General features: G+C 51.0%; 1 protein-coding gene across 10 annotated transcripts in view; it reads left to right on the top strand.

The window, feature by feature from the left end:
• The window catches only part of LOC133111819 (chromodomain-helicase-DNA-binding protein 9-like), a 77,654-nt gene extending 54,780 nt beyond the window's left edge, over nt 1–22,874 (top strand). For 6 of the 10 annotated variants that reach the window (XM_061222421.1, XM_061222420.1, XM_061222422.1 and 3 more), the window contains 21 exons: nt 93–278; nt 520–630; nt 934–1,130; nt 2,480–2,679; nt 3,820–3,979; nt 6,792–6,881; nt 7,957–8,060; nt 9,622–9,739; nt 10,218–10,275; nt 10,646–10,694; nt 11,074–11,302; nt 11,390–11,595; nt 12,250–13,089; nt 13,539–13,702; nt 14,332–14,571; nt 15,656–15,833; nt 16,473–16,615; nt 17,248–17,478; nt 17,918–18,055; nt 18,255–18,359; nt 18,832–22,874. In XM_061222421.1, the coding sequence (XP_061078405.1) occupies nt 93–278; nt 520–630; nt 934–1,130; nt 2,480–2,679; nt 3,820–3,979; nt 6,792–6,881; nt 7,957–8,060; nt 9,622–9,739; nt 10,218–10,275; nt 10,646–10,694; nt 11,074–11,302; nt 11,390–11,595; nt 12,250–13,089; nt 13,539–13,702; nt 14,332–14,571; nt 15,656–15,833; nt 16,473–16,615; nt 17,248–17,478; nt 17,918–18,055; nt 18,255–18,359; nt 18,832–19,701 (4,617 nt within the window). In that variant the 3' untranslated portion in view covers nt 19,702–22,874. The remainder of the gene's footprint in view (nt 1–92; nt 279–519; nt 631–933; nt 1,131–2,479; nt 2,680–3,819; nt 3,980–6,791; nt 6,882–7,956; nt 8,061–9,621; nt 9,740–10,217; nt 10,276–10,645; nt 10,695–11,073; nt 11,303–11,389; nt 11,596–12,249; nt 13,090–13,538; nt 13,703–14,331; nt 14,572–15,655; nt 15,834–16,472; nt 16,616–17,247; nt 17,479–17,917; nt 18,056–18,254; nt 18,360–18,831) is intronic. The other 4 variants (XM_061222423.1, XM_061222426.1, XM_061222425.1 and 1 more) reach the window with 4 other exon arrangements.
• The last annotated feature ends 435 nt before the right edge of the window (nt 22,875–23,309 follow it).

The following is a 23,309-nucleotide window of genomic DNA, read 5'->3' as shown; positions in this document are numbered from 1 at the left end:
AGATCCAGCAGCAGCTCTCTAAGAGGGAGATCGAGGTGACGTTGTGGTATAACGTTGTTATGACGTTGTGCTGACGTGTATATGTAACGTAGCAGGCGCAGCAGCAGCTCTCTAAGAGGGAGATCGAGGACCTGTTGCGTCGCGGAGCGTACGGAGCCATCATGGACGAGGAGGACGAAGGCTCCAAGTTCTGCGAGGAAGACATCGACCAGATCCTCCAGCGCCGCACCAAGACCATCACCATCGAGTCTGAGGGCCGGGGGTCCACCTTCGCCAAGGTACAGCCCTCTGTCCCTGGGTCCTCTGCTTCTTTCTCACTCAGCATCTTAACGTGGCTTGCATAGTGTCAGGTAACGGGTCCTCACTTTAATGTGAACACCGCATCCTGCAGTTTATCCCCCAGGACTGTGGCTTAGGATCACTGAAGGATCATGAATTTGTGGATATTTTCTAATCCAGTCTATAAATACAGGGTCGTGTTTTTACTTTTATTTTATTTTAATTTTTTTTCCCCTTTAGGCCAGTTTTGTGTCGTCTGGAAACAGGACGGACATCTCCCTGGATGACCCCAACTTCTGGGACAAGTGGGCGAAGAAGGCGGAGATCGACGTGGCCACAGTGAATGGCAGAGTGAGTGCTGGGTGTCTGTGTGTGAGCTGGGTGTGTGTGTGTGTGTGTGTGTGTGTGTGTGGTGAGTCTGTGTCCCGTGTTCATTTCTCTCTTCTTTAATAATGCATGACACTCATGCTGAGTTAGCCTCCCGCACCTCCCCCTCCTGACTCCTGCTCTTCCTCCCACACCACCCCTTCCTGACTCCTGCTCCTCCTCCCGCGCCTCCCCCTCCTGACTCCTGCTCCTCCTCCCGCGCCTCCCCCTCCTGACTCCCGTGCCTCCCCCTCCTGACTCCTGCTCCTCCTCCCGCGCCTCCTGCAGAACAGCCTGGTGATCGACACGCCCCGCGTGCGGAAGCAGACGCGGCCCTTCAGCGCCACCAAAGACGAGCTGGCGGAGCTGTCTGAGGGAGAGAGCGACGGAGACGGCAAGCCCAAACTGCGGCGTCCCCACGACCGGCTCAGCAGCTACGGCCGCACCGAGTGCTTCCGCGTGGAGAAGAACCTGCTGGTGTACGGGTGAGTCTGAGACCCTGCGCCCTCACCCTCCCCCGCCATCAGGGGCTGCTCTTATGTATGTGTGCTGCTCTGCTCTGTGTGTGCTGCTCTGCTCTGTGTGTGCTGCTCTGTGTGTGTGCTGCTCTGTGTGTGCTGTTCTGTGTGTGTGCGCTGCTCTGTGTGTGTTGTTCTGCTCTGTGTGTGTGCTGTTCTGCTCTGTGTGTGTGCTGCTCTGTGTGTGCTGTTCTGCTCTGTGTGTGTGCTGCTCTGTGTGTGCTGTTCTGCTCTGTGTGTGCTGTTCTGCTCTGTGTGTGCGCTGTTCTGCTCTGTGTGTGTGCTGTTCTGCTCTGTGTGTGCTGTTCTGCTCTGTGTGTGCGCTGTTCTGCTCTGTGTGTGTGCTGTTCTGCTCTGTGTTTGCTGTTCTGCTCTGTGTGTGTGCTGTTCTGCTCTGTGTGTGTGCTGCTCTGTGTGTGTGCTGTTCTGCTCTGTGTGTGTGCTGTTCTGCTCTGTGTGTGTGCTGTTCTGCTCTGTGTGTGCGCTGTTCTGCTCTGTGTGTGCTGTTCTGCTCTGTGTGTGTGCTGCTCTGTGTGTGCTGTTCTGCTCTGTGTGTGTGCTGTTCTGCTCTGACATGGAAGAGGCCGCTGTCACACATTCAACTGTACAGCTGCTGCCTTCAAGAAGTGGCTCTGGAGAACAGAAGTGCATAATGCCACAGGCCTAGGACTAAGCCACAGACAGGCATAGGATTCTGGCATATCATAAAATGATACTTTGGAACAAGGCATTGGTTGTTTCAGTAGCTGTCATACTATTTACACTACAGTATGATTAATACAGTCTGTCGTCAAAACTTGGATTTTACTTGGATCTATCGCTGGCTTGTGGTAGGTTGGCTATGTGCTACCACGCATAGGAAGTGTTATGCATCTCAGTGTGCTGGGTTAAGGCCGTGTTATGTGTCTCCATGTGCTGGGTTAAAGCACTGCTTGGGCATCTTTGGGTTGGATTAAGGCAGTATTGCATGTCTCAGTGTACTGGGAATAAGCAGTGTTCTGTGTTGGGTTAAAGCTGTGCTTTTTGACTCATGCTGGGTTAAAGCATTGTATGTGCGTATTTAATTGTGCTGGGTTAAGGCACAGACGCAGCTGTGTGTCTGGGTGTGCTCGGTTAGGGCATCGCTGTGCATCAGTGTGCTGGGTTATCGCAGTGCTGTACGCTGGGTTAAGGGACTGTGCTGTGTGCTGGGTTAAGGGACTGTGCTGTGTGCTGGGTTAAGGGACTGTGCTGTGTGCTGGGTTAAGGGACTGTGCTGTGTGCTGGGTTAAGGGACTGTGCTGTGTGCTGGGTTAAGGGACTGTGCTGTGTGTCAGGTGGGGGCGCTGGAAGGATATCCTCCTCCACGGGCGCTTCAAGAGGCAGCTGACTGAGCGGGACGTGGAGATGATCTGCCGGGCCCTGCTGGCCTACTGCCTGGTGCACTACCGCGGGGACGACAAGATCAAGAGCTTCATGTGGGACCTGATCGCCCCCACCGAGGACGGCCAAACCAGGGAACTGCAGAACCATCTGGGTGAGTCTGTGTGTCTGTGTGTCTGTGTGTGTCTGTGTGTCTGTGTGTATGTCTGTGTGTCTGTGTGTGTGTGTGCGTGTGTCTGTCTGTCTGTGTATGAGTGTCGGTGAGTCTGTCTGTGTGTGTCTCTGTGCCTGTGTGTGTCTGTGTGTCTGTGTCTGTCTCTGTGTGTGTCCATGTGTTTCTTTGTGTGTGTGTGTGTGTGTGTGTGTGTGTGTGTGTGCGTGCTGTCTTTTCCTTCATTCATCTGAGGAGATTATTAAAGTAACTCGTGTTCATTATATTATCTGTGTTTGGATGATCTATTATCGCTGCATTAAATTATTGTTATGCTATCCGCAGTGCTGATGATATCAGTCATTACAGTCACCAGGCCCTCTCTTAGTTGTCATTAGTTTTAATTCATTGTTAGATAATCGCAGGAATCTATTATGGATTGTTAAATGAGCAAAATAAGTATGAGTTCTGTGAAACGCTTGGAGATGCTTGAGTAGGTTTGCTTGAGCTAATACATTACGCCTGCGTTTGATCAAATCTGACATTTGGCCATGAACAATTACACCAGTGACTGAATATTGTCACAGGGTTTATAGTTAAATACAGTTTCTTGAAATTGACATCTGCAACAATCCCTTCTGTGCCTTTGTAAGGATTATTTGACTGTTTGTGGCAAGCATTTGCTATCTGTTCTGGACATTTTAAAGCTCTTGCTCGAGTAGAATCATTTATAGAGATCTCCCATCCTGTTGGTTTCCCATCCATTCTAATCATAATTTTGCTCACCTGATTCTACTAATTGGCAGCTCAATGAGATCTCTAGCTTTTGAATGAGGTGTGCTTTGTTAGGAGTGAAAATGTACAGGCCAGTAGATCTCCTGGAACAGTGTTGTGCAGCCCTGATATTATATTTTGAGAATGTCATTGGAAAGTACAATTTTGGCTAAGCAAGGTATTGTAAAGCAAATGCCTGAGTAATTCCAGTTTGAGTAATCCTATAGTTTTTGTGCGTTAGGCTTGATATTATGTTCTGGCAGTGCTTTCCAAGAATAGCGTAATCTTGTACTGAGGTTAGGGTAAACTAGTGAACACTAAAGGGCTAACATCTGGGCTGAAATGATGATGCGCTTCTCATGTGCGCAGGTCTGTCCACCCCGGTCCCCCGGGGGAGGAAGGGGAAGAAGATGAAGGCTCAGGTCAGCTCCTTCGACATCCACAAGGCCGAGTGGATCAGGAAGCACAACCCGGAACACCTGCTCCAGGACGACGGCTACAAGAAGCACCTCAAGCACCACTGCAACAAGTGAGTCCTGCCAACGCGCTCCGTTTCCATGGGAACGGGCGCCCTGCCGAGTCTCCTCTCTCCCCTTTAACTTCTCCGCGCTGAGAGCTTTCCTGCCAAACGAAACCAGCTGGTGCTTTCCTGTTTACAACTGCTTTCTTCTTCTCTGTCATTTGATATCTTTTGTCGGGTTTTTGTTCTGGCCAAGTGAAAATGTAAAACTCCGTCTTTAATGGGGTTTATGGAGAAGGTTCAAGAACCGGCTAACACATTGCACACTTCTACCTGCTGTAACATCAACCACTAGTACCAGTCTTATCACTATCCTGTTATAGTTATTCAGCTGCGAACTGAATGTGCAAAACTTCCATATAACAAACATATTCACTGGCTACTGTAAGGGTGGTCAACAAGGGAAAATGCTACAAACCTGAAATAAATATCGTTTTATTAATTTACTAACCTATTTAAGGGATTTACTTCATTTCTGTCAGCAGCTGTATCATCAGAGTTTCTGTAACAGAAATGAAATAGTGCCTTGTACCAAAACATCTGAATCACCTCTCGTGAAATGCAGTCCTTGTAAAATAGAGGTTTTTAAGTATAATTACTAGCTTGGCTGTACTGTTCTTCCTGCTGTGTGCCTTTGACCTTAGTGCTGAGGTGACTAACTTTCACAATAAGGGGAACTGGAGCCATGCACTTGGGTCCAGGACAAGTCACAACCAGCACACTTTGGCAGCTGCACTGAGGCTGTCTTTGTACAGCTACATTTAGGGCTAGTGTTTCCGCACGCAATTCTAGACCGAGGTCTTTGATTTGAATTCAGCTGACCTGCTCATTGACCTGCAGTATATTATATGTTGTTTTGCAGGTGCGTTTCGATTATTACTCATAGTTTTGGGCGGGCATTTCCTCTCGAGCTGAGTAGCATGTGTAACCCTGGGTGTGTGCGCTAAGTGGTCGTGGACTTGAAATGAACCATGAAGTTGAAATGCCAAGCGTACCTCAATACCACAAAGCAGAAAAACGGTATATTTTCTATTTGCACAATGCTATAAGCTGAATATAATACCCTATGCATTTCCCAAAAACACATTCAATCTTAAGAAATGGAATTATAGAAATCAACCATACAGTAAATTCTCCTCAAACAAAACAAATGCACCGGTTTGCCATATTCTTCTGTCCGTGACAGTGACTGTAAAAATGAATATCGTAATTAGAAAGATCGGCCCAAAACAAGGCTGACATAAGTGCATGTATACTATATTTGTATATTTTAAAGGTACCATTTTAAAATGGTTGGTGCAATAGTCCAACTTCTAAATGGGCCGGTTGGTAAAAATCATTGCGCAGTAATAAGATGTGGGGCTTCTGTAAAATGGCTGGTGTCGCTGTGGCATTGGAGCGGTCGGGGCTTCCACAGAAAGTTCCTCATTGTTCCGAGGCCAGGACTGCTGAAGCCGGCGATCATCCGATCCGCCGCCGGCCGGCCCGACGCTGGCGCCAGCGGCACTCTGCTGATCTCCGCACTTTCCCCTGCGCTGGAATTCATCCTGCGTCCCGCTCACCGCCTTTGTGTTGCACCACACCTCCGTACGACACCGCGGCCGTCAAGCGCGGCTCGATAAAGAGGGGTCTGCTCTCTGTGAGCTGCTGCCGCTGAAGCTGGTGTAGGTGTGTGTGTGTGTGTGTGTGTGTGTGTGTGTGTGTGTGCGCGCGCTGTCACCTGTTCTCCCTCCGTGATGGATGGAGCCAGGGGAAGAGGGGCTGAGTGGGCCTCGAGGCGGGGGCAGTTCAGCGTGAAATACTCCCTCTGCACATCAGAGTGATTTAGCAGGGGATGGCAGATACAGGAAGCAGCAGCTGTTCCCAGGCACCGTGGGCCTCAGGGGTGAACAGAGAGGAGGGGTGGGGGGGGGGGGTGTTACAGTCAAACAAAGAGAGACGTGAAAAGGTTGTGTGTGTGTGTTGTCTGAATGCGCAGCAGGCTGTGTGTGGTGGCTCCTAGGCGCTTGGTGTGAGTCTGAGGAGCAGGTGGTTAACACACACGGGCTGAGTGCTGGCTGCATGGGGTCGTCACACACACGCACACGCAGGCACACACACACGCTCACACACACTCTCTCGCACACACACACACACACACACACTCTCTCACACACACTCTCTCTCACACACACACACACACACACACACACTCTCACACGCTCTCCCCACAGCCGCCAGGTGTCAGGTGTGGCAACCGCAGTGACTTCCTTTCCGCCCCCTCCCCCTCAGCCCCCCTCCCCCACCCTGGCAGCTCCCAGCCTCACGGGACCGAGATAAAGCCCCCTCTGTGAATCCCCCCCTCAGTCCCAGCCAGCCCCCCCCCCCCCATCCCATAATTCCTTCAGTCCATCTCAGACAAAGAAAGCCTTGCTTATATTTGGACAACTATGGGAATTGCATAGTGTATTTCCAAGCTTCCCCGTGGCCTGCGTAGCCCGGTTTAGCCTTCTAACTGACAATGGCTTTAATGTCAGAATGTTGTCACACGTCCAAGCACGTACCAATGAGCGTCCCCTGAGTGCACAGGGCATCCTCCGTCAGAGCAGCGGGAGTGAGTGAGCGTGCGGTCGCGTGCGGTCGCGTGCGGTCGCGTGCGGTCGCGTGCGGTCGCGCGCGGTCGACCCCAGGACCGGCCGGCGGTCGGCGAGCTGGACCGCGTGAGCGCACGAGCCTCCCCCGCCGTTCTGCCCACTCAGCGTTTGCGGCGGCGCGGCTTTGTTCTAACCCCCCGCTCCGTTTGCGCGGCGCTTTGTTCTAACCCCCCGCTCTGTCTGGGCAGGGTGCTGCTGCGGGTCAGAATGCTCTACTACCTGAAACAGGAAGTGATCGGAGACCAGTCCCAGAAGGTTCTAGGCGGCGCCGACTCCAGGTGAGAACTCAGCTGAACTTTCACCTCTTTTGTGTTTTTTTTTTTAGTTTTTAGGTTTTTTAGTTTTTGGGGATAAAAGCGAATGTTTCAGTTCCGGTGTAATCTTTGACTTGTTGATTTTCCTTACGGTTGTTAGAACATCTTTGTCTGACCATAAGACTTGAATTGCTGGCCCTTGCAGAACAGGACTAGTGTAGACATGCTTTTTAAATTGTACTCCATACTTGAGTATATACAACAAAAATGTATTACTGTTTACTGTGGATCGTTGTCCTGAAATAAAGTCTGAAGTGGCTTTTATATTGCATTATATTTGTAGTACTTGCAAGTTTAGATTGTTTATTTTTTTCTGCACTTGCTTCTGCATTTTGGTAATTTAATCTTTCAAATTTATATGGTGGCAAGGTGTAAGAAAAACAAAAAACAAATTGTAACGCTGTTTGTTAATTTGTTAACCTCGGATACAGGCTTTTTTCCCTGCTGGTTTTGAGATGACTGCTTATGCTTGAAGTGTTTAATTGAAAACAACACAAAACATGAAGATGTTTTTTTGTTCAGAACTGGTGCAGAGCAACAGCTGATACTGCATTACGCCCTCAGAGACCAAGCTGCCAGAGTGTCTAAAATTTTAACTAAACTGAACGTGGCAGCTGCTGTTTATAGAAGATACTGGCAGCCAGTTGTTCAGAGCAGTGTGGCAGTACCACCAGTAGGGGGCAGTAAATGGCAGAAAGAGAGTGAGGCATCAGCATTGGCCCTCCTTGCCTGTTAGGCCAAATTTAGTTCTGTCTAGAACCTGAGTATACCTTTCTGTCAAAACCCTCTTGAGTTGTTTATGTTTTGTTGGTGCTGAGTTCTCTCCCTGCAAGGGCAGAACCTTCCAGAAGCCTCCAGTGCAGTGTAGAGGTGTCTGGCACAGGAAGGCTTTGGCAGGAGGAAGTGTTGACTCACTGCTCCGGTTTCCGCCGGGGGGAGATGTAGTTTAAGAAGCCGTAAATAAGGGTTTGGGGTTCAGCGGGAGCTGTATGTGACTGGGCCAACCCCCCTGACCCCCCGCTGGTGCTTCCTCCCTCAGAGAGGTCCAGATTTGGGTTCCCGAGCTGGACCACTCTGAACTCCCGGCCCTGTGGTGGGACGCCCAGGCTGACAAGTGCCTACTGCTGGGAGTGTACAAGCACGGTGAGAGAGATCTCCTACATTACACACTCACACACACACACACACACACACACACTCACACTGCTGGGAGTGTACAAGCACGGTGAGAGAGATCTACCTCCTACATTACACACACACACACACACACACTCACACACACTCACACACTCACACACTCTCTCACACACACACACACACACACACACACACACACACACACTGCTGGGAGTGTACAAGCACGGTGAGAGAGATCTCCTACATTACACACACACACACACACACACACACACACACACACTGCTGGGAGTGTACAAGCACGGTGAGAGAGATCCACCTCCTACATTACACACTCACACACACACACACACACACACACTGCTGGGAGTGTACAAGCACAGTGAGAGAGATCTCCTACATCACACACTCACACACTCACATACACACACTCACACACACACTCACACACACACTCACACACACACACACACACACACACACACGCACACTGCTGGGAGTGTACAAGCACGGTGAGAGAGATCCACCTCCTACATTACACACTCACACACACTCACACATACTCACACACACACACACACACACACACACACTGCTGGGAGTGTACAAACACGGTGAGAGAGATCCACCTCCTAAATTACACACTCACACACACACACACACACACACACACACACACACACACACACACACACTCACACACACTGCTGGGAGTGTACAAGCACGGTGAGAGAGATCTCTGCACGTACATTACACACACACACACACACACTCACACACACACACACACACACACACACACACACACACACACACACACTGCTGGGAGTGTACAAGCACAGTGAGAGAGATCTCTGCACGTCAGCCACCTCCTACATTACACACTCACAGACATACATCAGCCACCGCCCCCTACCACACACACACACACACACACATCAGCCACTCCACACACACACACACACACACACACACACACTCGCTCCTTCTCTCTCACGCCGCTGTGTGTGAGATTGCTGCTTCACGCCGGTGTGTGAGGTTCCTGCTTCACACACATGGGAGTCCCCGCTGCTCATCGTGCCCATTATATCAGTCAGGCTTCCCTCTGAAGCAGCAGGCTCTGTGTGAAATGTAGCGCCTCAGTCCTTCTATAAGTACAGGCACGTTAATAAATGGGATCGTCTTTCCGTGTCATGCTCTACGGTTAGCAGCGAGGGAGAACATTTATTTTGCATGCATAAATTGACTTGCCAGACTAGCTGCCCCACATTTCCTTGTGTTGCACGGTTGCGTGTGAGCTGGTATCTGTGTGTGAGCTGGCGTGTGGAGAGTGAGCTGACGTGTGCTGCGTGAGCTGGTATCTGTGCGTTAGCTGGGATCTGTATGTGAGCTGGCGTGTGGTGCGTGAGCTGGCGTGTGGTGCGTGAGCTGGCGTGTGGTGCGTGAGCTGGTGTGTGGTGCGTGAGCTGGTCTGTTCTTGCATGCGCTGGTCTGTTCTTGCGTGAGCGGGTCTGTTCTTGCGGGCGCTGGTATCTGTGCGTGAGCGGGTCTGTTCTTGCGTGCGCAGGCTATGAGAAGTACAACACTGTCCGTGCGGACCCCGCCCTCTGCTTCCTAGAGCGAGTGGGCAGGCCTGACGAGAAGGCCATCGCAGCCGAACAGCGAGCCAACGACTTCATGGACGGGTATGTCCGCCATTACGCACACAGAGATGTGTGATTCAAGAGACATTCATAAAAGCCTTTCATTGCTACCGCTTGCCTAATTGTTGGCCATTAGAAATTGTTCATGGTATTTGACATAGTTTTATTATTTTGTAAATATCAGTAGAATTTCCAGGAGGTATTTTACATTTTCTCCAAAAAATATTTGTATGAGCCACTGTGTATAGAAACATTTTTTTAAGTTTTTACGTTTTAATATATTCATTGCTCATGGCTTTCCTCTCGATGTGAATCCTGTTCAGTGGGTTAAGCCCATGTACAGTTTGAATACAGTAAAATGAACGCTAGCAGAGCTGGACTAAGTGACTGTTTAAGTGCAGCCTGCGTTGAGCTGCCCCTGTGAGACTGTGTGCAGCTGGGGAAAGGTAAACGTTAGCACTGGCAGTGGGGTCTTTATCTAATCCAGTGCTCGGGTCTCCTTATCTGTCTCCCTGTGCAGAGACGTGGATGATCCGGAATACAAGCCTGCTCCAGCCCTGCTGAAGGATGATATGGAGGTAAGTTCTGCTGCTGTGTGATAGCAGGGCCAATCTGCTGGAGATGATTGCTTTATAGAAGAGAAGATTCCTGCTTAAATGCATGCCAATGGTTTAACTAGGCCTGCTTTTCTGTAGACTTACATTATTGATGGGAGTTGAATGTATTCCCGTTTCAAACACATCCCACTCCCTTAGATCAATCAAGCAAATACATTTATTAATTTGTTATTTTGAGTTATTTTTAAAAATACTCAGTTAGGATTGTACAAGGAAATATAACGGTGTACCAATCAGTGAAGTGGGCTGAGAAACCCACTGTGACGATGAGAGGGCATGATCATGTGATCAGCGAAGGTCATGTGATCAGGCACCGTTTCTCCTCCCCCAGGATGACGCTTCCTCTCCGGGGGACCTGGTCGTGACGGACCCCGCTGGAGGTCAGTCATGTTTACTGTGTGTTCATGGCAACAGACCTGCCACAGCACTGCTGGTTTTATCTAACGCTAAAACTGTTGAGATTAAAGGAACACACCAACATACCCAGACTTCGACTTGATGATTGATTTCATTAGAATTTTCGTGCATCGACTGGCTCGGTTTCCATGTTAGCATAACATGTTAGCTTAGCATAAAGACTTGAAGCCTATAGGAGTCAGTAGCCTAACTCCTTCAAAGTGAAGAAATACACCTTACAGCAACTCCAAAGCCAAAAAAACCCCAAAAAACAGTTAAACCCATAGAAAGAGAATGTAATGGCTAAGAGGCAGTGTTCGGTAGAGCGTACCCTCAGTAGAGTAACGGTGCGTTCTGTCTCAGACGGCGGGGTGCCCATGGAGGGGGACGTGGCGTACTGGCCCCCTCCCTCGGCCCTAACAGCCCGCCTGCGGCGCCTCATCACGGCCTCCCAGCGCTTCACCAAGAGCCGGCAGATCCAGCACATCCACCAGTCCCAGCAGACCGTGCTGCCCAACCCCTGCGTCCTGCCGCCCGCCTTCAGCGACTCGCTCACCCCTAAGATGGCCGCCAAGATGGAGCGTCAGCAGAGGTGAGTCCCGCCCTGACCCCCCCCCCTCCTCCACAGGGCCGTCTGCCCGGCCCGACTCCCCCGCTCACTCCCCCTCTCGCCCCGCAGGTGGACCCGGAGGGAGGAGGCCGATTTCTACCGCGTGGTGTCCACGTTCGGGGTGGTGTTCGACCCCGAGCTGGCCTGCTTCGACTGGACCAAGTTCCGGGCCATGGCGCGGCTGCACAAGAAGACGGACGAGAGCCTGCAGAAGTACCTGTGGGCCTTCACCGCCATGTGCCGCAGAGTGTGTCGCCTGCCAGCCAGAGACGAGGGTGAGAACTGCGCTAATGCGCACGCACACACTCACACGCGCGCACACACATACACACTCACACTCACTCGCACACAATCTCTCACTCTCACACTCTCTCACACACACACACACATGCACACACACACTCACACACACGCGCGCGCACGCACACACACACATACACACTCACACTCACTCGCACACACTCTCTCACACTCACACTCTCTCTCTCTCTCTCTCTCTCTCTCTCACTCTCTCACACACGCGCACACGCACACACACACACACACACAGACACTCGCACACTCTCACTCGCTCGCACACACACACACACACACACACACACTCACGCGCACACACACTCACGCGCACACACACACACTCACACACACACACACACACACACACACACACACACACACACACACACACACACACTCACTCACGCTCTCACACGTTCTCTCACACGCTCTCAGCCCCAGCCGCTCAGTGACAGATTGCCCATGTCCACACTGTCAGTGTGTTTCAGTCAGCGCAGCGTGTTGAGCTGTAGAGGCGAATAGTCAGACTGAGTAATGGAGTAAAAGTGGCTATTGTACTCAATCATGCGGCGTGTGTTCGATTCATCCATTTATTACATTTCATTTAATTCTGACAAATGTTCTCTCCCCAGACTCGGTGGACCCATCCATCTCCATCCAGCCAATCACGGAGGAGCGCGCGTCTCGCACGCTGTACCGCATCGAGCTGCTGCGGAAGGTGCGGGAGCAGGTGCTGCGGCACGCCCAGCTCTACGAGCGTCTGGCCCTGTGCCAGCCGGGGCCCGACCTGCCCGTGTGGTGGGAGCCCGGCCCCCACGACCGCGACCTGCTGATCGGGGCCGCCAAGCACGGCGTGAGCCGCACGGACTACCACATCCTGCGCGACCCCCAGCTCTGCTTCATGAGCGCCCAGCGCAACTACAGCCACGCCAAGGGCGCCCCCGCCCTGCTGCAGCCCCACTACCAGGCCCTGCTGGCGGGGTCCCCCCTGCCGCCCCCCTCCCGCCAGCCCGAGGACCCCAGGACGCTGCCCAAAGAGGAGCCCGTCTCCGAGGAGGAGGCGGGGGACAGGAGGCCGCAGGCGGACGGCTGGAGCCCCAAAACGGGCCCCGCCACCCCCACCGGCCTGGACTGCAGAGGGGGCCCCGCTAAGGGGGGCAGCGAGAAGCGCATGGTGGCGGCCCGGACCAAGCCCCTCACGCCCAACTCCTCCACGCAGAAGCAGAGGAAGCCGCGCAAGAGGAGCCGCAAGGAGGCGCGCCGGGGCTCCGACTCTGACGGCTCCTCCTCCTCCTCCTCCTCACGGTCCTCCTCTTCATCCTCCTCCTCCTCGTCCTCCTCTTCCTCTCGCTCTCGCTCAGGCTCCAGCTCCTCCTCCTCTTCCTCCTCCTGCTCTTCCGGATCCTCGTCCTCCTCTTCCTCCTCTTCGTCTGACAACAGCGACAGTGAGGGTGAAGATGGGAAGAAAAATGGTGAGCCTCCCTGCGCAGTTAATTTCACGTTTCACGGAGTCCAGCTGTGTTTTCATCGATGTGCATCCAATGCCTATGCACTGCACTGTTTTAAAGAACAGACTCGTAATGTTAAACTGCCTCTGCTAAGCAGTCGATTTATTTCATTTCAGTTTTCATGACATGTATGTATGTTAGCTTTGCGGTAGCGTGGGCACTTTTATAGTTTGCCCCGAAGTGCCAGTCTTTCTTAACTTCCCAGTTACATTACAGTTATCTAGCTGATGCCTTTACTAAGGCTAATCCCCCCCTGGAGCAATGTGGGGTTTAGGGCCTTGCTCAAGGGCCCAGCAGCTATGCAAATCATATCGTGGCTACTCCGGGGCTTGAGTCAGCAACCTTCCGGGTCCCGGTCATGCACCTTAGCCTACGTTACCGTGCCTGAGAAGTGTGTGCCCGTGTTGTTCCAGCGACCGCGGTGCCCAGCGTGAAGGGGTTCGACGAGGACAGCGTGGCCTCCGTCAGCACCACGCTGGACGAGACGCAGGACAGCTACCTCACCGAGAACGGCCTGCCCAACTCCCACCAGCCCTTCCAGGGAGGCTTCATGCTCGCTGCCTCCTACTGGCCAAAGGTGGGTACTGCACAGTAACTCCCCTTAATAAACCTGAATAATAAAGAATAGTGTTAATTAATGGAATTCTCACATGAAATACATCCAAGTTGGTAGCTCTTTCCAGTTCACCGTGTACCAAGTAAACATGGTGTTCAGAAATGCATTTTAGGAAACTGTGTGAATATTATACATGATGTAACAGTAATTGTACCCATTAGTGATCTGTTTTGGCTATGAGTTGAGGAGAAATCCAGTTCTCTAGTTTGTGTCCCATGAGTAGGATTTTAGGAATTAGGTATTGTTTGAATATTTGAAGCAGGTGTTTTTGCTGCTTTTTCATATCACAAAGGCCTTTTCCATTTGTTGTGTTTATCCAAAGCACTTTACAATTGATGCCTCGTATTCACCCATTCACACACTCACACACCAATGGCGATAGGCTGCCATGCAAGGTATCAGTCAGCTTGTCGGGGGCGATTGGGGGGTTAGGTGTCTTGCTCAGGGACACTTCGACAGTCACACGACCGCTCATACCTCCTGAGCTAACTTCGCCCCCATCTTCATCCAACATGGAAGACATCACAAGTCTGCTAAGTTTGTGGTTATCTCCGTCACGTCTCCTCACGCCTGTCCCTCTGTCCCCGCAGGACCGGGTCATGATCAACCGGCTGGACAGTATCTGTCAGGCGGTGCTGAAGGGCCAGTGGCCAGGGCTGAGGCGAGCCTATGAGCCCAGCGTGGTGTCCTCCTTTTACACCACCAAGCTGCGGGACAGTCCCCCCCCTGCGGGGCTCCCGGGCCTGGGAGAGGAGCCCCCGGCCTCTCCTCAGATGTCAAAGGTGAAGAAGCATGTCCCAGACAAGGAGTTTACAGTGAAAATCAATAACGTATGTTTATTTTATTTTCTCCCGCTAGGACCTGAATGCGCATTTTGCGGTGTTACAGCATGTTTCTGTTCCTGCCAGTGGCTGCCTTAAAACAGTGTTTGTTTCCTAATACCCGCCATTTTAATTTCTGCCTATGCAGTGAAAATTGGGCTTGAGGGGGGGGGGGCGCTAATTACACCTCAGTGTGTGGGATGGGGGTACAGCGGTATTACCGCGCGTGTGTCTGGGCTGACTCTGTGAGCTCTTGGCTGTCTGTCAGGGTGCCTGCTGGGATTCCCGTGTCCCATTTAACCTTCTGTGTGTGAGTGCTGAGCTGCAGGCCCTATCCGCTTTGCCTTCCTCTTCTATTGCAAGAGAAAAACTGCTGCATTGAACGTGTTTGCTTTGTGGGAATAGGACTTCAGAATCGGAATGGATCTGTTCAAAATTGTTCTGTGTATCGCCGTATGATGTCACTCCCTTGATAGTCCCTGAAATAGATCACGTGGGTGTGATGGTGGCCTTTTATTTAAAGTGAGATAGACACTTATGCTAGCATTATGGTAGCTCACCTACACTGAACACATTCATTAGATGTCCCCATTGTGCTTTTTGCTTTTTTTTACTTTCATAAGAGATAATGCCATGCGTTTCATCTCCTCTCTCTGACAGAACAGCAGACTAATATAGGAGCGAATTGAAAGAACACCACACACACACACACACACACACACACACACACACACACACACACACGTACACGCATACAAACACACACACACAAACACAGAAAATCAACTGCTCAGATATCAAGAGTAGAGCAAGACCTGTTTAATCTCCCTAAGCGTACGATGCATGCCAAACAGAGATAGTGAGTGTAACCATGCCTGGGTGTCCCTTCAGTCTGTGTGTCTGTCCTTCTGTCTGTCTGTGTGTGTGTGTGTGTGTGTGTGTGTGTGTGCGTGTGTGTCTGTGTGTGTGTCCTGAGGCAGTGTGTCTGTCCTCCTGTGTGTGTGTGTGTGTTTGTGTCTATGTATGTGTCAGTGTGTGTGCTGAGGCGGGGTGTCTGTCCTAACTGGGTGTGTGACCTGTGCTCTGACTGCAGCAGGAAGGTGGTTTGAAGCTGACCTTCCAGAAGCAGGGGCTGCCCCAGAAGAGGCAGCTGGAGGGGGAGGAGGGCCCTGTGGGGCAGCAGCAGTACCTGGCCCGTCTGCAGGAGCTGCAGAGCGCCTCAGACTCCAGCCTCGCCGACTACAGCCGGCCTCTGAGCGGCCTGGGCCCCGGTACGCCGCCAAACACCGCCGTCTCTCTCCAAATGGGCCCGCTGAGCCACCGTCCTCTGAGGGTTATAGTCCAGCGACAGTGTCACTGCGACCAAAGGCATGACATGGATGTTGCCGATCGCAGGGACATTTGGTTTGTACTCTAGGCGGCTGGAGTGAGTCTATACTTTTTGCCGAGTCCAACAGTTCATGGACGTCCTGCAATTTCAGTCAAGCTACACCATGTCGCTGGACTCTAAACCTTTATTTCCCGTTATCTGTAGATGATGATATAGTGCCTTACTGAGTGAGCTCACATGCATCTTTACTTTGACACATTGCTTGGCCATTTGGGTCACTTCCTAATCCAAAGGAAGAGGAGCCGCAGGGATAGGTGCAGTCATATGCTGCTTTCACAAGGGTGCATTGTTCAGTGAAGCTCTAGCTGGCCACCTGAACAACCTGAAACCATTCAAATGGCCCACCTTACAGGATATAGGCAACAATAGCATGTTGAGCAGCAACATGAAACAGCTGCTTCCTCACTTGGATGTTCATGAAATGCACTACATGCTTACCCATGGGTTTTTCCTGTAAGATGGCAGTCTGTAACCCGAGTTTGGCCCAACATTACTGACCCCAGTGCCCCCCCTCCCCCAGGGTTCCCAGGACAGATGAGGGTAAACGGGGTCATGGACGGCCAGCCTGTGGTGAAGAAGAGGAGAGGGAGGAGGAAGAACGTGGAGGGCATGGACCTCCTGTTCATGAACAGGACCCGAGTCCCCACAACAACTCCCGACCAGGTGAGAGAGAGGGGGGGAGGACGTGGACCCCAACTGCCTCTGCTGTGTGACGCATACGAGCATTAAATCACCTCGCCCAGATGTGCTTGTGTTTTATATCTTATATTTTGTGTTGAGCGTGAAACCAGTGGTGGCGGTTGAGGAAGTTTTATGGCTTCAGGAAGGGAGCTTGAGGCTGGTGCACATGTGCTAACTTAGATTAACAGCGAGAGTGCCTCCGTCCCCCACCCTGCTCACGGCAGCCCTTTACTCTGTCAGTAGTGATTGACTTCATTCCTTATAGCACTTTTCTCACACGCCCAAGCATTTCACAGTGATGTGGGGGAAACTCACCTCAACCAACACCAATGTGCAGCACCCACCTGGGTGATGCACGGCAGCCATTTTGTGCCAGAACGCTCACCGCACACCAGCTGAGGTGGAGAGGGAGAGGATTATTTTTAGCCAATTAAGTGAAGGGATGATTAAGTGGCTGTTTGAGAGAGAGCCAGGTTTAGACTTCAGCCATGTCGCCAGGGAACGCCCTTACTCTTGGCGATGAGTGTCATGGGATCTTTAATGAGCACAGTGAGTCAGGACCTTGGTTTAGCGTCGGAGCGCGTGCAGTAACAGTGAGCGTCTGCCTCCTGCAGGTGCCCCCTGGCTGGTGTAGCGGTGCCAAGCCCAGCCCTTCTGCAGGCCCCGCGCTGGGGTTCGGACAGGGCCCGGCCCAGGGGCCCGGGGACACCGAGAGCAGGGTCCCCGTCATCAACCTGAAAGACGGCACGCGGCTGGCAGGAGACGATGCCCCCAGGAGGAGAGACCTGGACCTGTGGCTGAGAGAGCACCCGGGCTTTGTGGCGGATGTTGGGTCCTTCATCCCTGTGAGTCCCACGCTTTGCTCTTCTTCCTCCTCTTCCCCCTGTGTGTTCCTGAGCCCACAGCATTTCCTGCACTGTCGACATTACAGTTTAACGTAGATTTTAATGGGGGTATTCTATGGCCGAATGGCTAATTTGCTTGACTGGGACCCAGAAGGTTTGGGGTTCAAACCCCAGTGGAACCACAATAAGATCTGTGCACCTCTGGGCCCTTGAGTAAGGCCCTTAACCCCACAATGCTCCAGGGGGGGGTTAGCCCCTGCTTGGTCAAATCAAGTGTATGTTGCTTTAGATGAAAGCGTCAGCTAAATAACTGTAATGAGCCGTCCTGACTGAGTGAATACTTGCATATTCTACAGTGTGAATTAAGATTTAATGAGATCCTTGGAGCAGACAAGCGAATCTGGTCTTGTGTTCAATGCCTCCCCTGTGTCTGTTCCAGGGGACCACTAAGATGCAATTTCCGGAGGTCCGGCCCAAGCAGAAGAGGCACCGCTGCCGGAACCCCAACAAGATGGACGTGAACAGCCTGACGGGCGAGGAGCGGGTGCAGATCATCAACCGGAGGAACGCCCGCAAGGTGCGTTCACCTGACCCCTCCGCCGTCAGGAGGTGGAGAGGAGGGAAGAGGAGGGAAGAGGAGGGGAGGTGGAGAGGTGGAGAGGTAGAGAGGTAGAGAGGTAGAGAGGTAGAGAGGTGGAGAGGTGGAGCGGTAGAGAGGTGGTTAAAAAGCACTGGCGGGTTCAGCTGATGACGTTGTCCCTGTGCTCCTCCCTCAGGTGGGCGGTGCCTTCGCGCCTCCTCTGAAGGACCTGTGCCGCTTCCTGCAGGAGAACCCGGAGTACGGGGTCCCCCCGGAGTGGGCTGACGTGGTGAAGCAGTCGGTGAGTGTGGGCAGGGGAACGCTGCTCTTATTTCACATTATTCAGCCACTTACCCTTACAGCAGTTCAACTCTGACCCTTAAATCCATATCCAACCAGCACTGGGCTTCTTTTCTCCTGGGTAATTAGTCTGTCTGCACACTGGACTCCCGGGTACAGGGAGGTTGTTAAACCGGCAGTTCTTGGCCCTCGAGCACCGTGATTTGCTGATCCCTGCTTTACAGGGGAGAGTGTGTGCATACATACTGGCTCAGCCGACACTGAAAGAGCTGTATCAGGGCAGGCTAATGTGGCTCACCTAGGTCTCTAACTGGGTACATCTGTTTTGTGAGGAACTCACTGCATAAAACTGTTTTTTTATGCTGCGATGTAGTAAATGATAACTTTGTTTGCTTCCATATTGAAGAGGGGGGGGGTCCTTTGCCCCTGTGTTCATTACTGTCCTGGTCTGAGGGGTCTCTCCTCTGTTTCAGGGTTACCTGCCTGCGAGTATGTTTGACCGCATCCTGACGGGGCCCATCGTGCCCGAGGAGGTGAGCAGGAGAGGGCGTCGGCCCAAGAGCGCCGCGGCTAAGGCGGCCGCGGCGGCTAACGCCGGCTCCGCCCCCCTGGCCCTCAACCCCCTGCTGGCCAACGGGCTGCTGTCGGGCCTGGACCTGTCCAGCCTGCAGGCCCTGCAGCAGAACCTGCAGCTCGCTGCCGGCATCATGGGCCTGCCGGGGGACGCCAACAGCCTGGCCGCCATGTTTCCCATGATGCTCTCCGGCATGGCCGGGCTCCCCAACCTCCTGGGCCTCAGCGGGCTGCTGGGGAAGGCCCAGGAGGCGGCCGCCGGCTCCGAGGGGAAGAGGAAGGGGCCCGGGGGGGACGGCGCGGCCCCCAAAGCCCCCGGCTCGGACCTCAAAGCCGAAAGGACCGAAGGCGAAAGCGCCGGCCCCCGCCCCGGCGACCCCTCGTCCTCCTCCAGCATTCCGCCAAGTGCTTCTGCCTCCGCGGCCCACCCGGTCGCCCTCAACCCACTGCTGCTCTCCAGCATGCTGTACCCAGGGATGCTGCTCACTCCAGGCCTTAACCTGCCCCTGTCCTCACTGCCGCAGTGCGCCACGCCCGACACGCAGCCCAAGAGCCGGGCCGCCGCGCCCGCGCCCAGCCAGGAGCCCCCCCGGGCCGCCGGGGAGACGGGGGCCCCCGCCAGGGGCCAGGAGGAGGAGTCCGAGGACGAGTCCGCGGAGCAGAAGGAGAACAGCGGGGCGGAGGGCTCGGAGAAAGGGGAGTCCTCTTCATCCGAGTCGGACAGCTCCTCTTCAACGTCGGGGGATTCGGACTCCAGCGATGAAGACTGAACCCTGTGCACCCCCCAGCACTTACATTGTGATTTTCTTTTCCTCTTATTTGTAAATAACAAAATCAAAGTGTTGTGTAATAAAGACAAAAAAAAAAAAAACAACTAAAAAACGGATCTAGAGATACTGAATAAAATTTCAGTGTTTGTTCAAAGGTACAATATTGTTTTGATAGATAATTTGCATGTTGAACTTTATTAGACTTCAAAAATTTGTGAACTTGTATTACACTATGGTGTACAATTGCAAAAAAAAAGAAAAGAAAAAAAACACACAAAAAGGCATTATTGTTATTATGTTGGGATTTAATTTTATTAAAAAAAAAAAGAAGAGAATTAACGCTCAAGCGGAGCTGTATGTTTAATATATTTGGAGTGGAAAAAAAAAAACATCTTTATAAATATTTTGGTTTAATTTGTAAATACTTTTACAGGCTCCTGGACAGTTCTGATTTACAGGTGAAACTTTGGAAAAGTCAGCAATAACTCAGGCAGCTAATGAATGTGGCAGAAGCTGTTTGGCCTCAGATCCTCTCTCGGCTGTTCGCGCGGGGCAGCGAGCGTTTGGCCCCCGTTCCCGCCGCGCCTCGCTTGTTGTGCAAGTTCTCCACCCCAGGGAAAGAGGCGGACATTCTGGGTGGAGTCATCGCACCTCAACACATAGGAGAGTTCCTTAAAACCATGGCTGTATGCATCACATGCCTGTATGTAAATAATGAATTTATCGCTATATATACTGTATATATATATATTATTTTTTTCCTTCAGAAGTAGATCTTCTCAAACTGAGCTGCACTTTAGTCTCATAAGTGCTCTTGCACACGTATCCAGGTTGGTCCGGGGGCGGGCGTCCGCTCCCCGTGGGGGCGAGGCTCCTGCCGCAGGGCCAGGGGACTGGACAACAAGCGAGCGCCGAACGCGTGTGCCAAACGCTCCTCTCCCTCGCGGAAGCCCGGCTTGAGAAAATACAACCATGAAATTAAAAATAAAGGAAAGAAAGCTATCTCGTGTTGTAGTGCGCTGCTGATTTGCATTTGAAATTCCTGTGCAGTTTGAGTTGTGTGGAGCAGTGTGAAGCAGCCCTGGGGGGCTGAGGGGTCTGTGGTTTCCTTTCCTTCGGCTGCCTGCTACAGGCCCTGAGAACAAGTGTGTCCTCTTCAGCCGATACGACGATTTCATTTAGTCACTGGTGCTGGAGCACTCGAGAACCCAGCAGACACAGCGGCCCTCCAGGACGGGAGTCTCCCGCGCCTGTGGGCTGTCTTACAGTACCTGCCTACCTGTGCTGAGCGGAGCGATGGCTTACTGCTAACCACAGGTTACTGTCTCTTGTGGCTCGGAGCACACGTACGCACATGTTGTGTAATCCGTTATCTACTCTTTCTGCAGGCTGCCATAACCGCTCCCATTCACCGTGTCCTTACGTGTGCTTCTGTGCTTCTTCTGTCGGGTTTCCCACGCCGCCTCCTCCCCTATCTGTCCGTTTCATTCCTTAAGTTGTTGCGAACGCTTCATCCGCGTGGCGGTCCGCGTTCCGTCAGCTGCGTTGTGCGTGACGTCCCCTTCGAGCAGCTCGGAGGACTCTTGAGGCGCTCCAGTCTGTTCGAGAGAGGCCTGACCGTTTCCGGGTCCAGCTGACTGGAAAGTGGGAGCGTAACCGCGCGCGGATCCCTTGGTTACGCTCGCCGTCGCCGTTGGAGATCCGAACCTTGACATTCTTGGCGTCACTGCACCTGGGGTCACGGTTGCGAAAGCAAGCCACACATTACATACGAAAGGCCGTGGTTGACTGTCATGGACACTTTGGCTGATTAAAATGATGGTGGATGTGACCTTTTAAAGTTTTCATCTTTGTTATTTCATTTAATAAGCTGCAGCGTTTTGTTATAAGCCAGAGTAACGAACGGGTATGTGAATGATGTAATTGTTTCTGATGTCCAAGCCACACCACACACTGAGATACAGGCTGACAGATGACAGATTATTTCAGGATACGTGCCATTCGTCTTCCCGGACTTGGCCTTTAGGGTCGACATCAACACCTTGAATTCGGTCTAAATTCCTGCTTTTCATCTATTAAACCTACTGTATGCAGTTGTGCCTCAAGTTTGACTAAAACTTTTGCCTTAAAAAGAAACTTTTGCATTTATTCACTGGGCTTGGCGCAGGAGGTTTGCTGGATGATGAATGACCCGAGGCTTGTTCTGGTTAGGTAATGCTCTGCTTCAAACACATGCAGTCTGTTATCTAGCACAGAGATAAGGCTCGGCTTAGATTCAGTTGCATTGTGCTTTATCTCACAGTTGCTAATCCAAGGCCAAAAATGAATGTCCAAAGACTGAGCTCATTGTCTGGATGGGAGATGCACTAAAATGCTAAAATGGACAAAGGACAGTTAGATTGAAATGGACTATGAAAGTCAGACTGGTTCTTCCTGATATTGGTTATTCTATTGGACGTAATTCCTCATATTGTATTTTCACTCAATTTACTCACTTTATGACATTGATAACGTACAGATAAAAAAATACCAATGCACTGGCTTGACTTTACAAGCCAAACCAACAATAATACAGGCAGTCATTGAAATTGTGTTTGAATTTGCAGACATGTAGCTATTCAAAATAACTGATTCTTAATCTCATTCGAAGCAGTACCTGTAACTGTCATCAGGTGGCTCAGGATCGCATTATCCTGTGCAAACTACAGTGTGTATTATCTGAGGGTCCTTAAACCTCTTCTACATTGACTTCTGATGTTCTGTATGACGCTATATTTCTACATTATTTGATTCCATGTCACTTTGTCGTTCCCCTTTAATATTAGGAAAATATTAGTTTTTGTGTGTGATGAAATAATGGTGGGCAGAGGTGATCGCCCTCGACATGAAATTACCATCCAGATGCAGGATAAACATGTGTACAGATGCAATCACTAAAATCAAATGTATATAGCTGCTAAACAAAATCTTTTAAAATATTGCTTATTCAAAGATTGATATCTTGAGTTATTTTGTTTTGGATAGTTGCAATATTTGCAAGTTAAGGCTAGTGCGGTCAACTAATACAAACTAGTTGACCAGAAGCATCATAATTTGGACATAATTTGTAATTTACCATATGTGCAGTTTTATAAAGTAAATGGAGGTTCATTAAAACATTTTCTTACAAGTCATGAAGTCTTTGCTTTTTATTTTAGCATACATGATGTTGTACACTTTATGCCATCTTGTAATGTATAACTATTCTAAATATACTACTTAATACATTTATTATCAGCTCAACAATTTATATAGCTGATGATATATACAGTCTATTGTTAGAAATCAGGAATATCGAGTGGTTACTCTGATGTTGCGGCAATTTTTAAATACAGTATATACGTACATTCGATAACATGCGTCATAGGCAGCATTGCAAAATGAATGTAGTTAATTTACAAGTGTAGATGAACTTCGGTGTATGGTAATCAGAAAAACAATTTCATACTTTGTCATTGGCATTGTCACATAGCCTAATTATCTAATAGGACCATGTAAAATAATATTTTGTCAATTAATAATAATTTTAATCCATTGAAGTTGCATTCAAAGAGGCCACAGAAACACCA

The sequence above is a fragment of the Conger conger genome, chromosome 15 (assembly GCF_963514075.1).
Source record: "Conger conger chromosome 15, fConCon1.1, whole genome shotgun sequence".
In the NCBI taxonomy this organism is placed as follows: Eukaryota; Metazoa; Chordata; class Actinopteri; order Anguilliformes; family Congridae; genus Conger; species Conger conger.
This window is presented reverse-complemented; position numbering and strand designations above follow the sequence as displayed.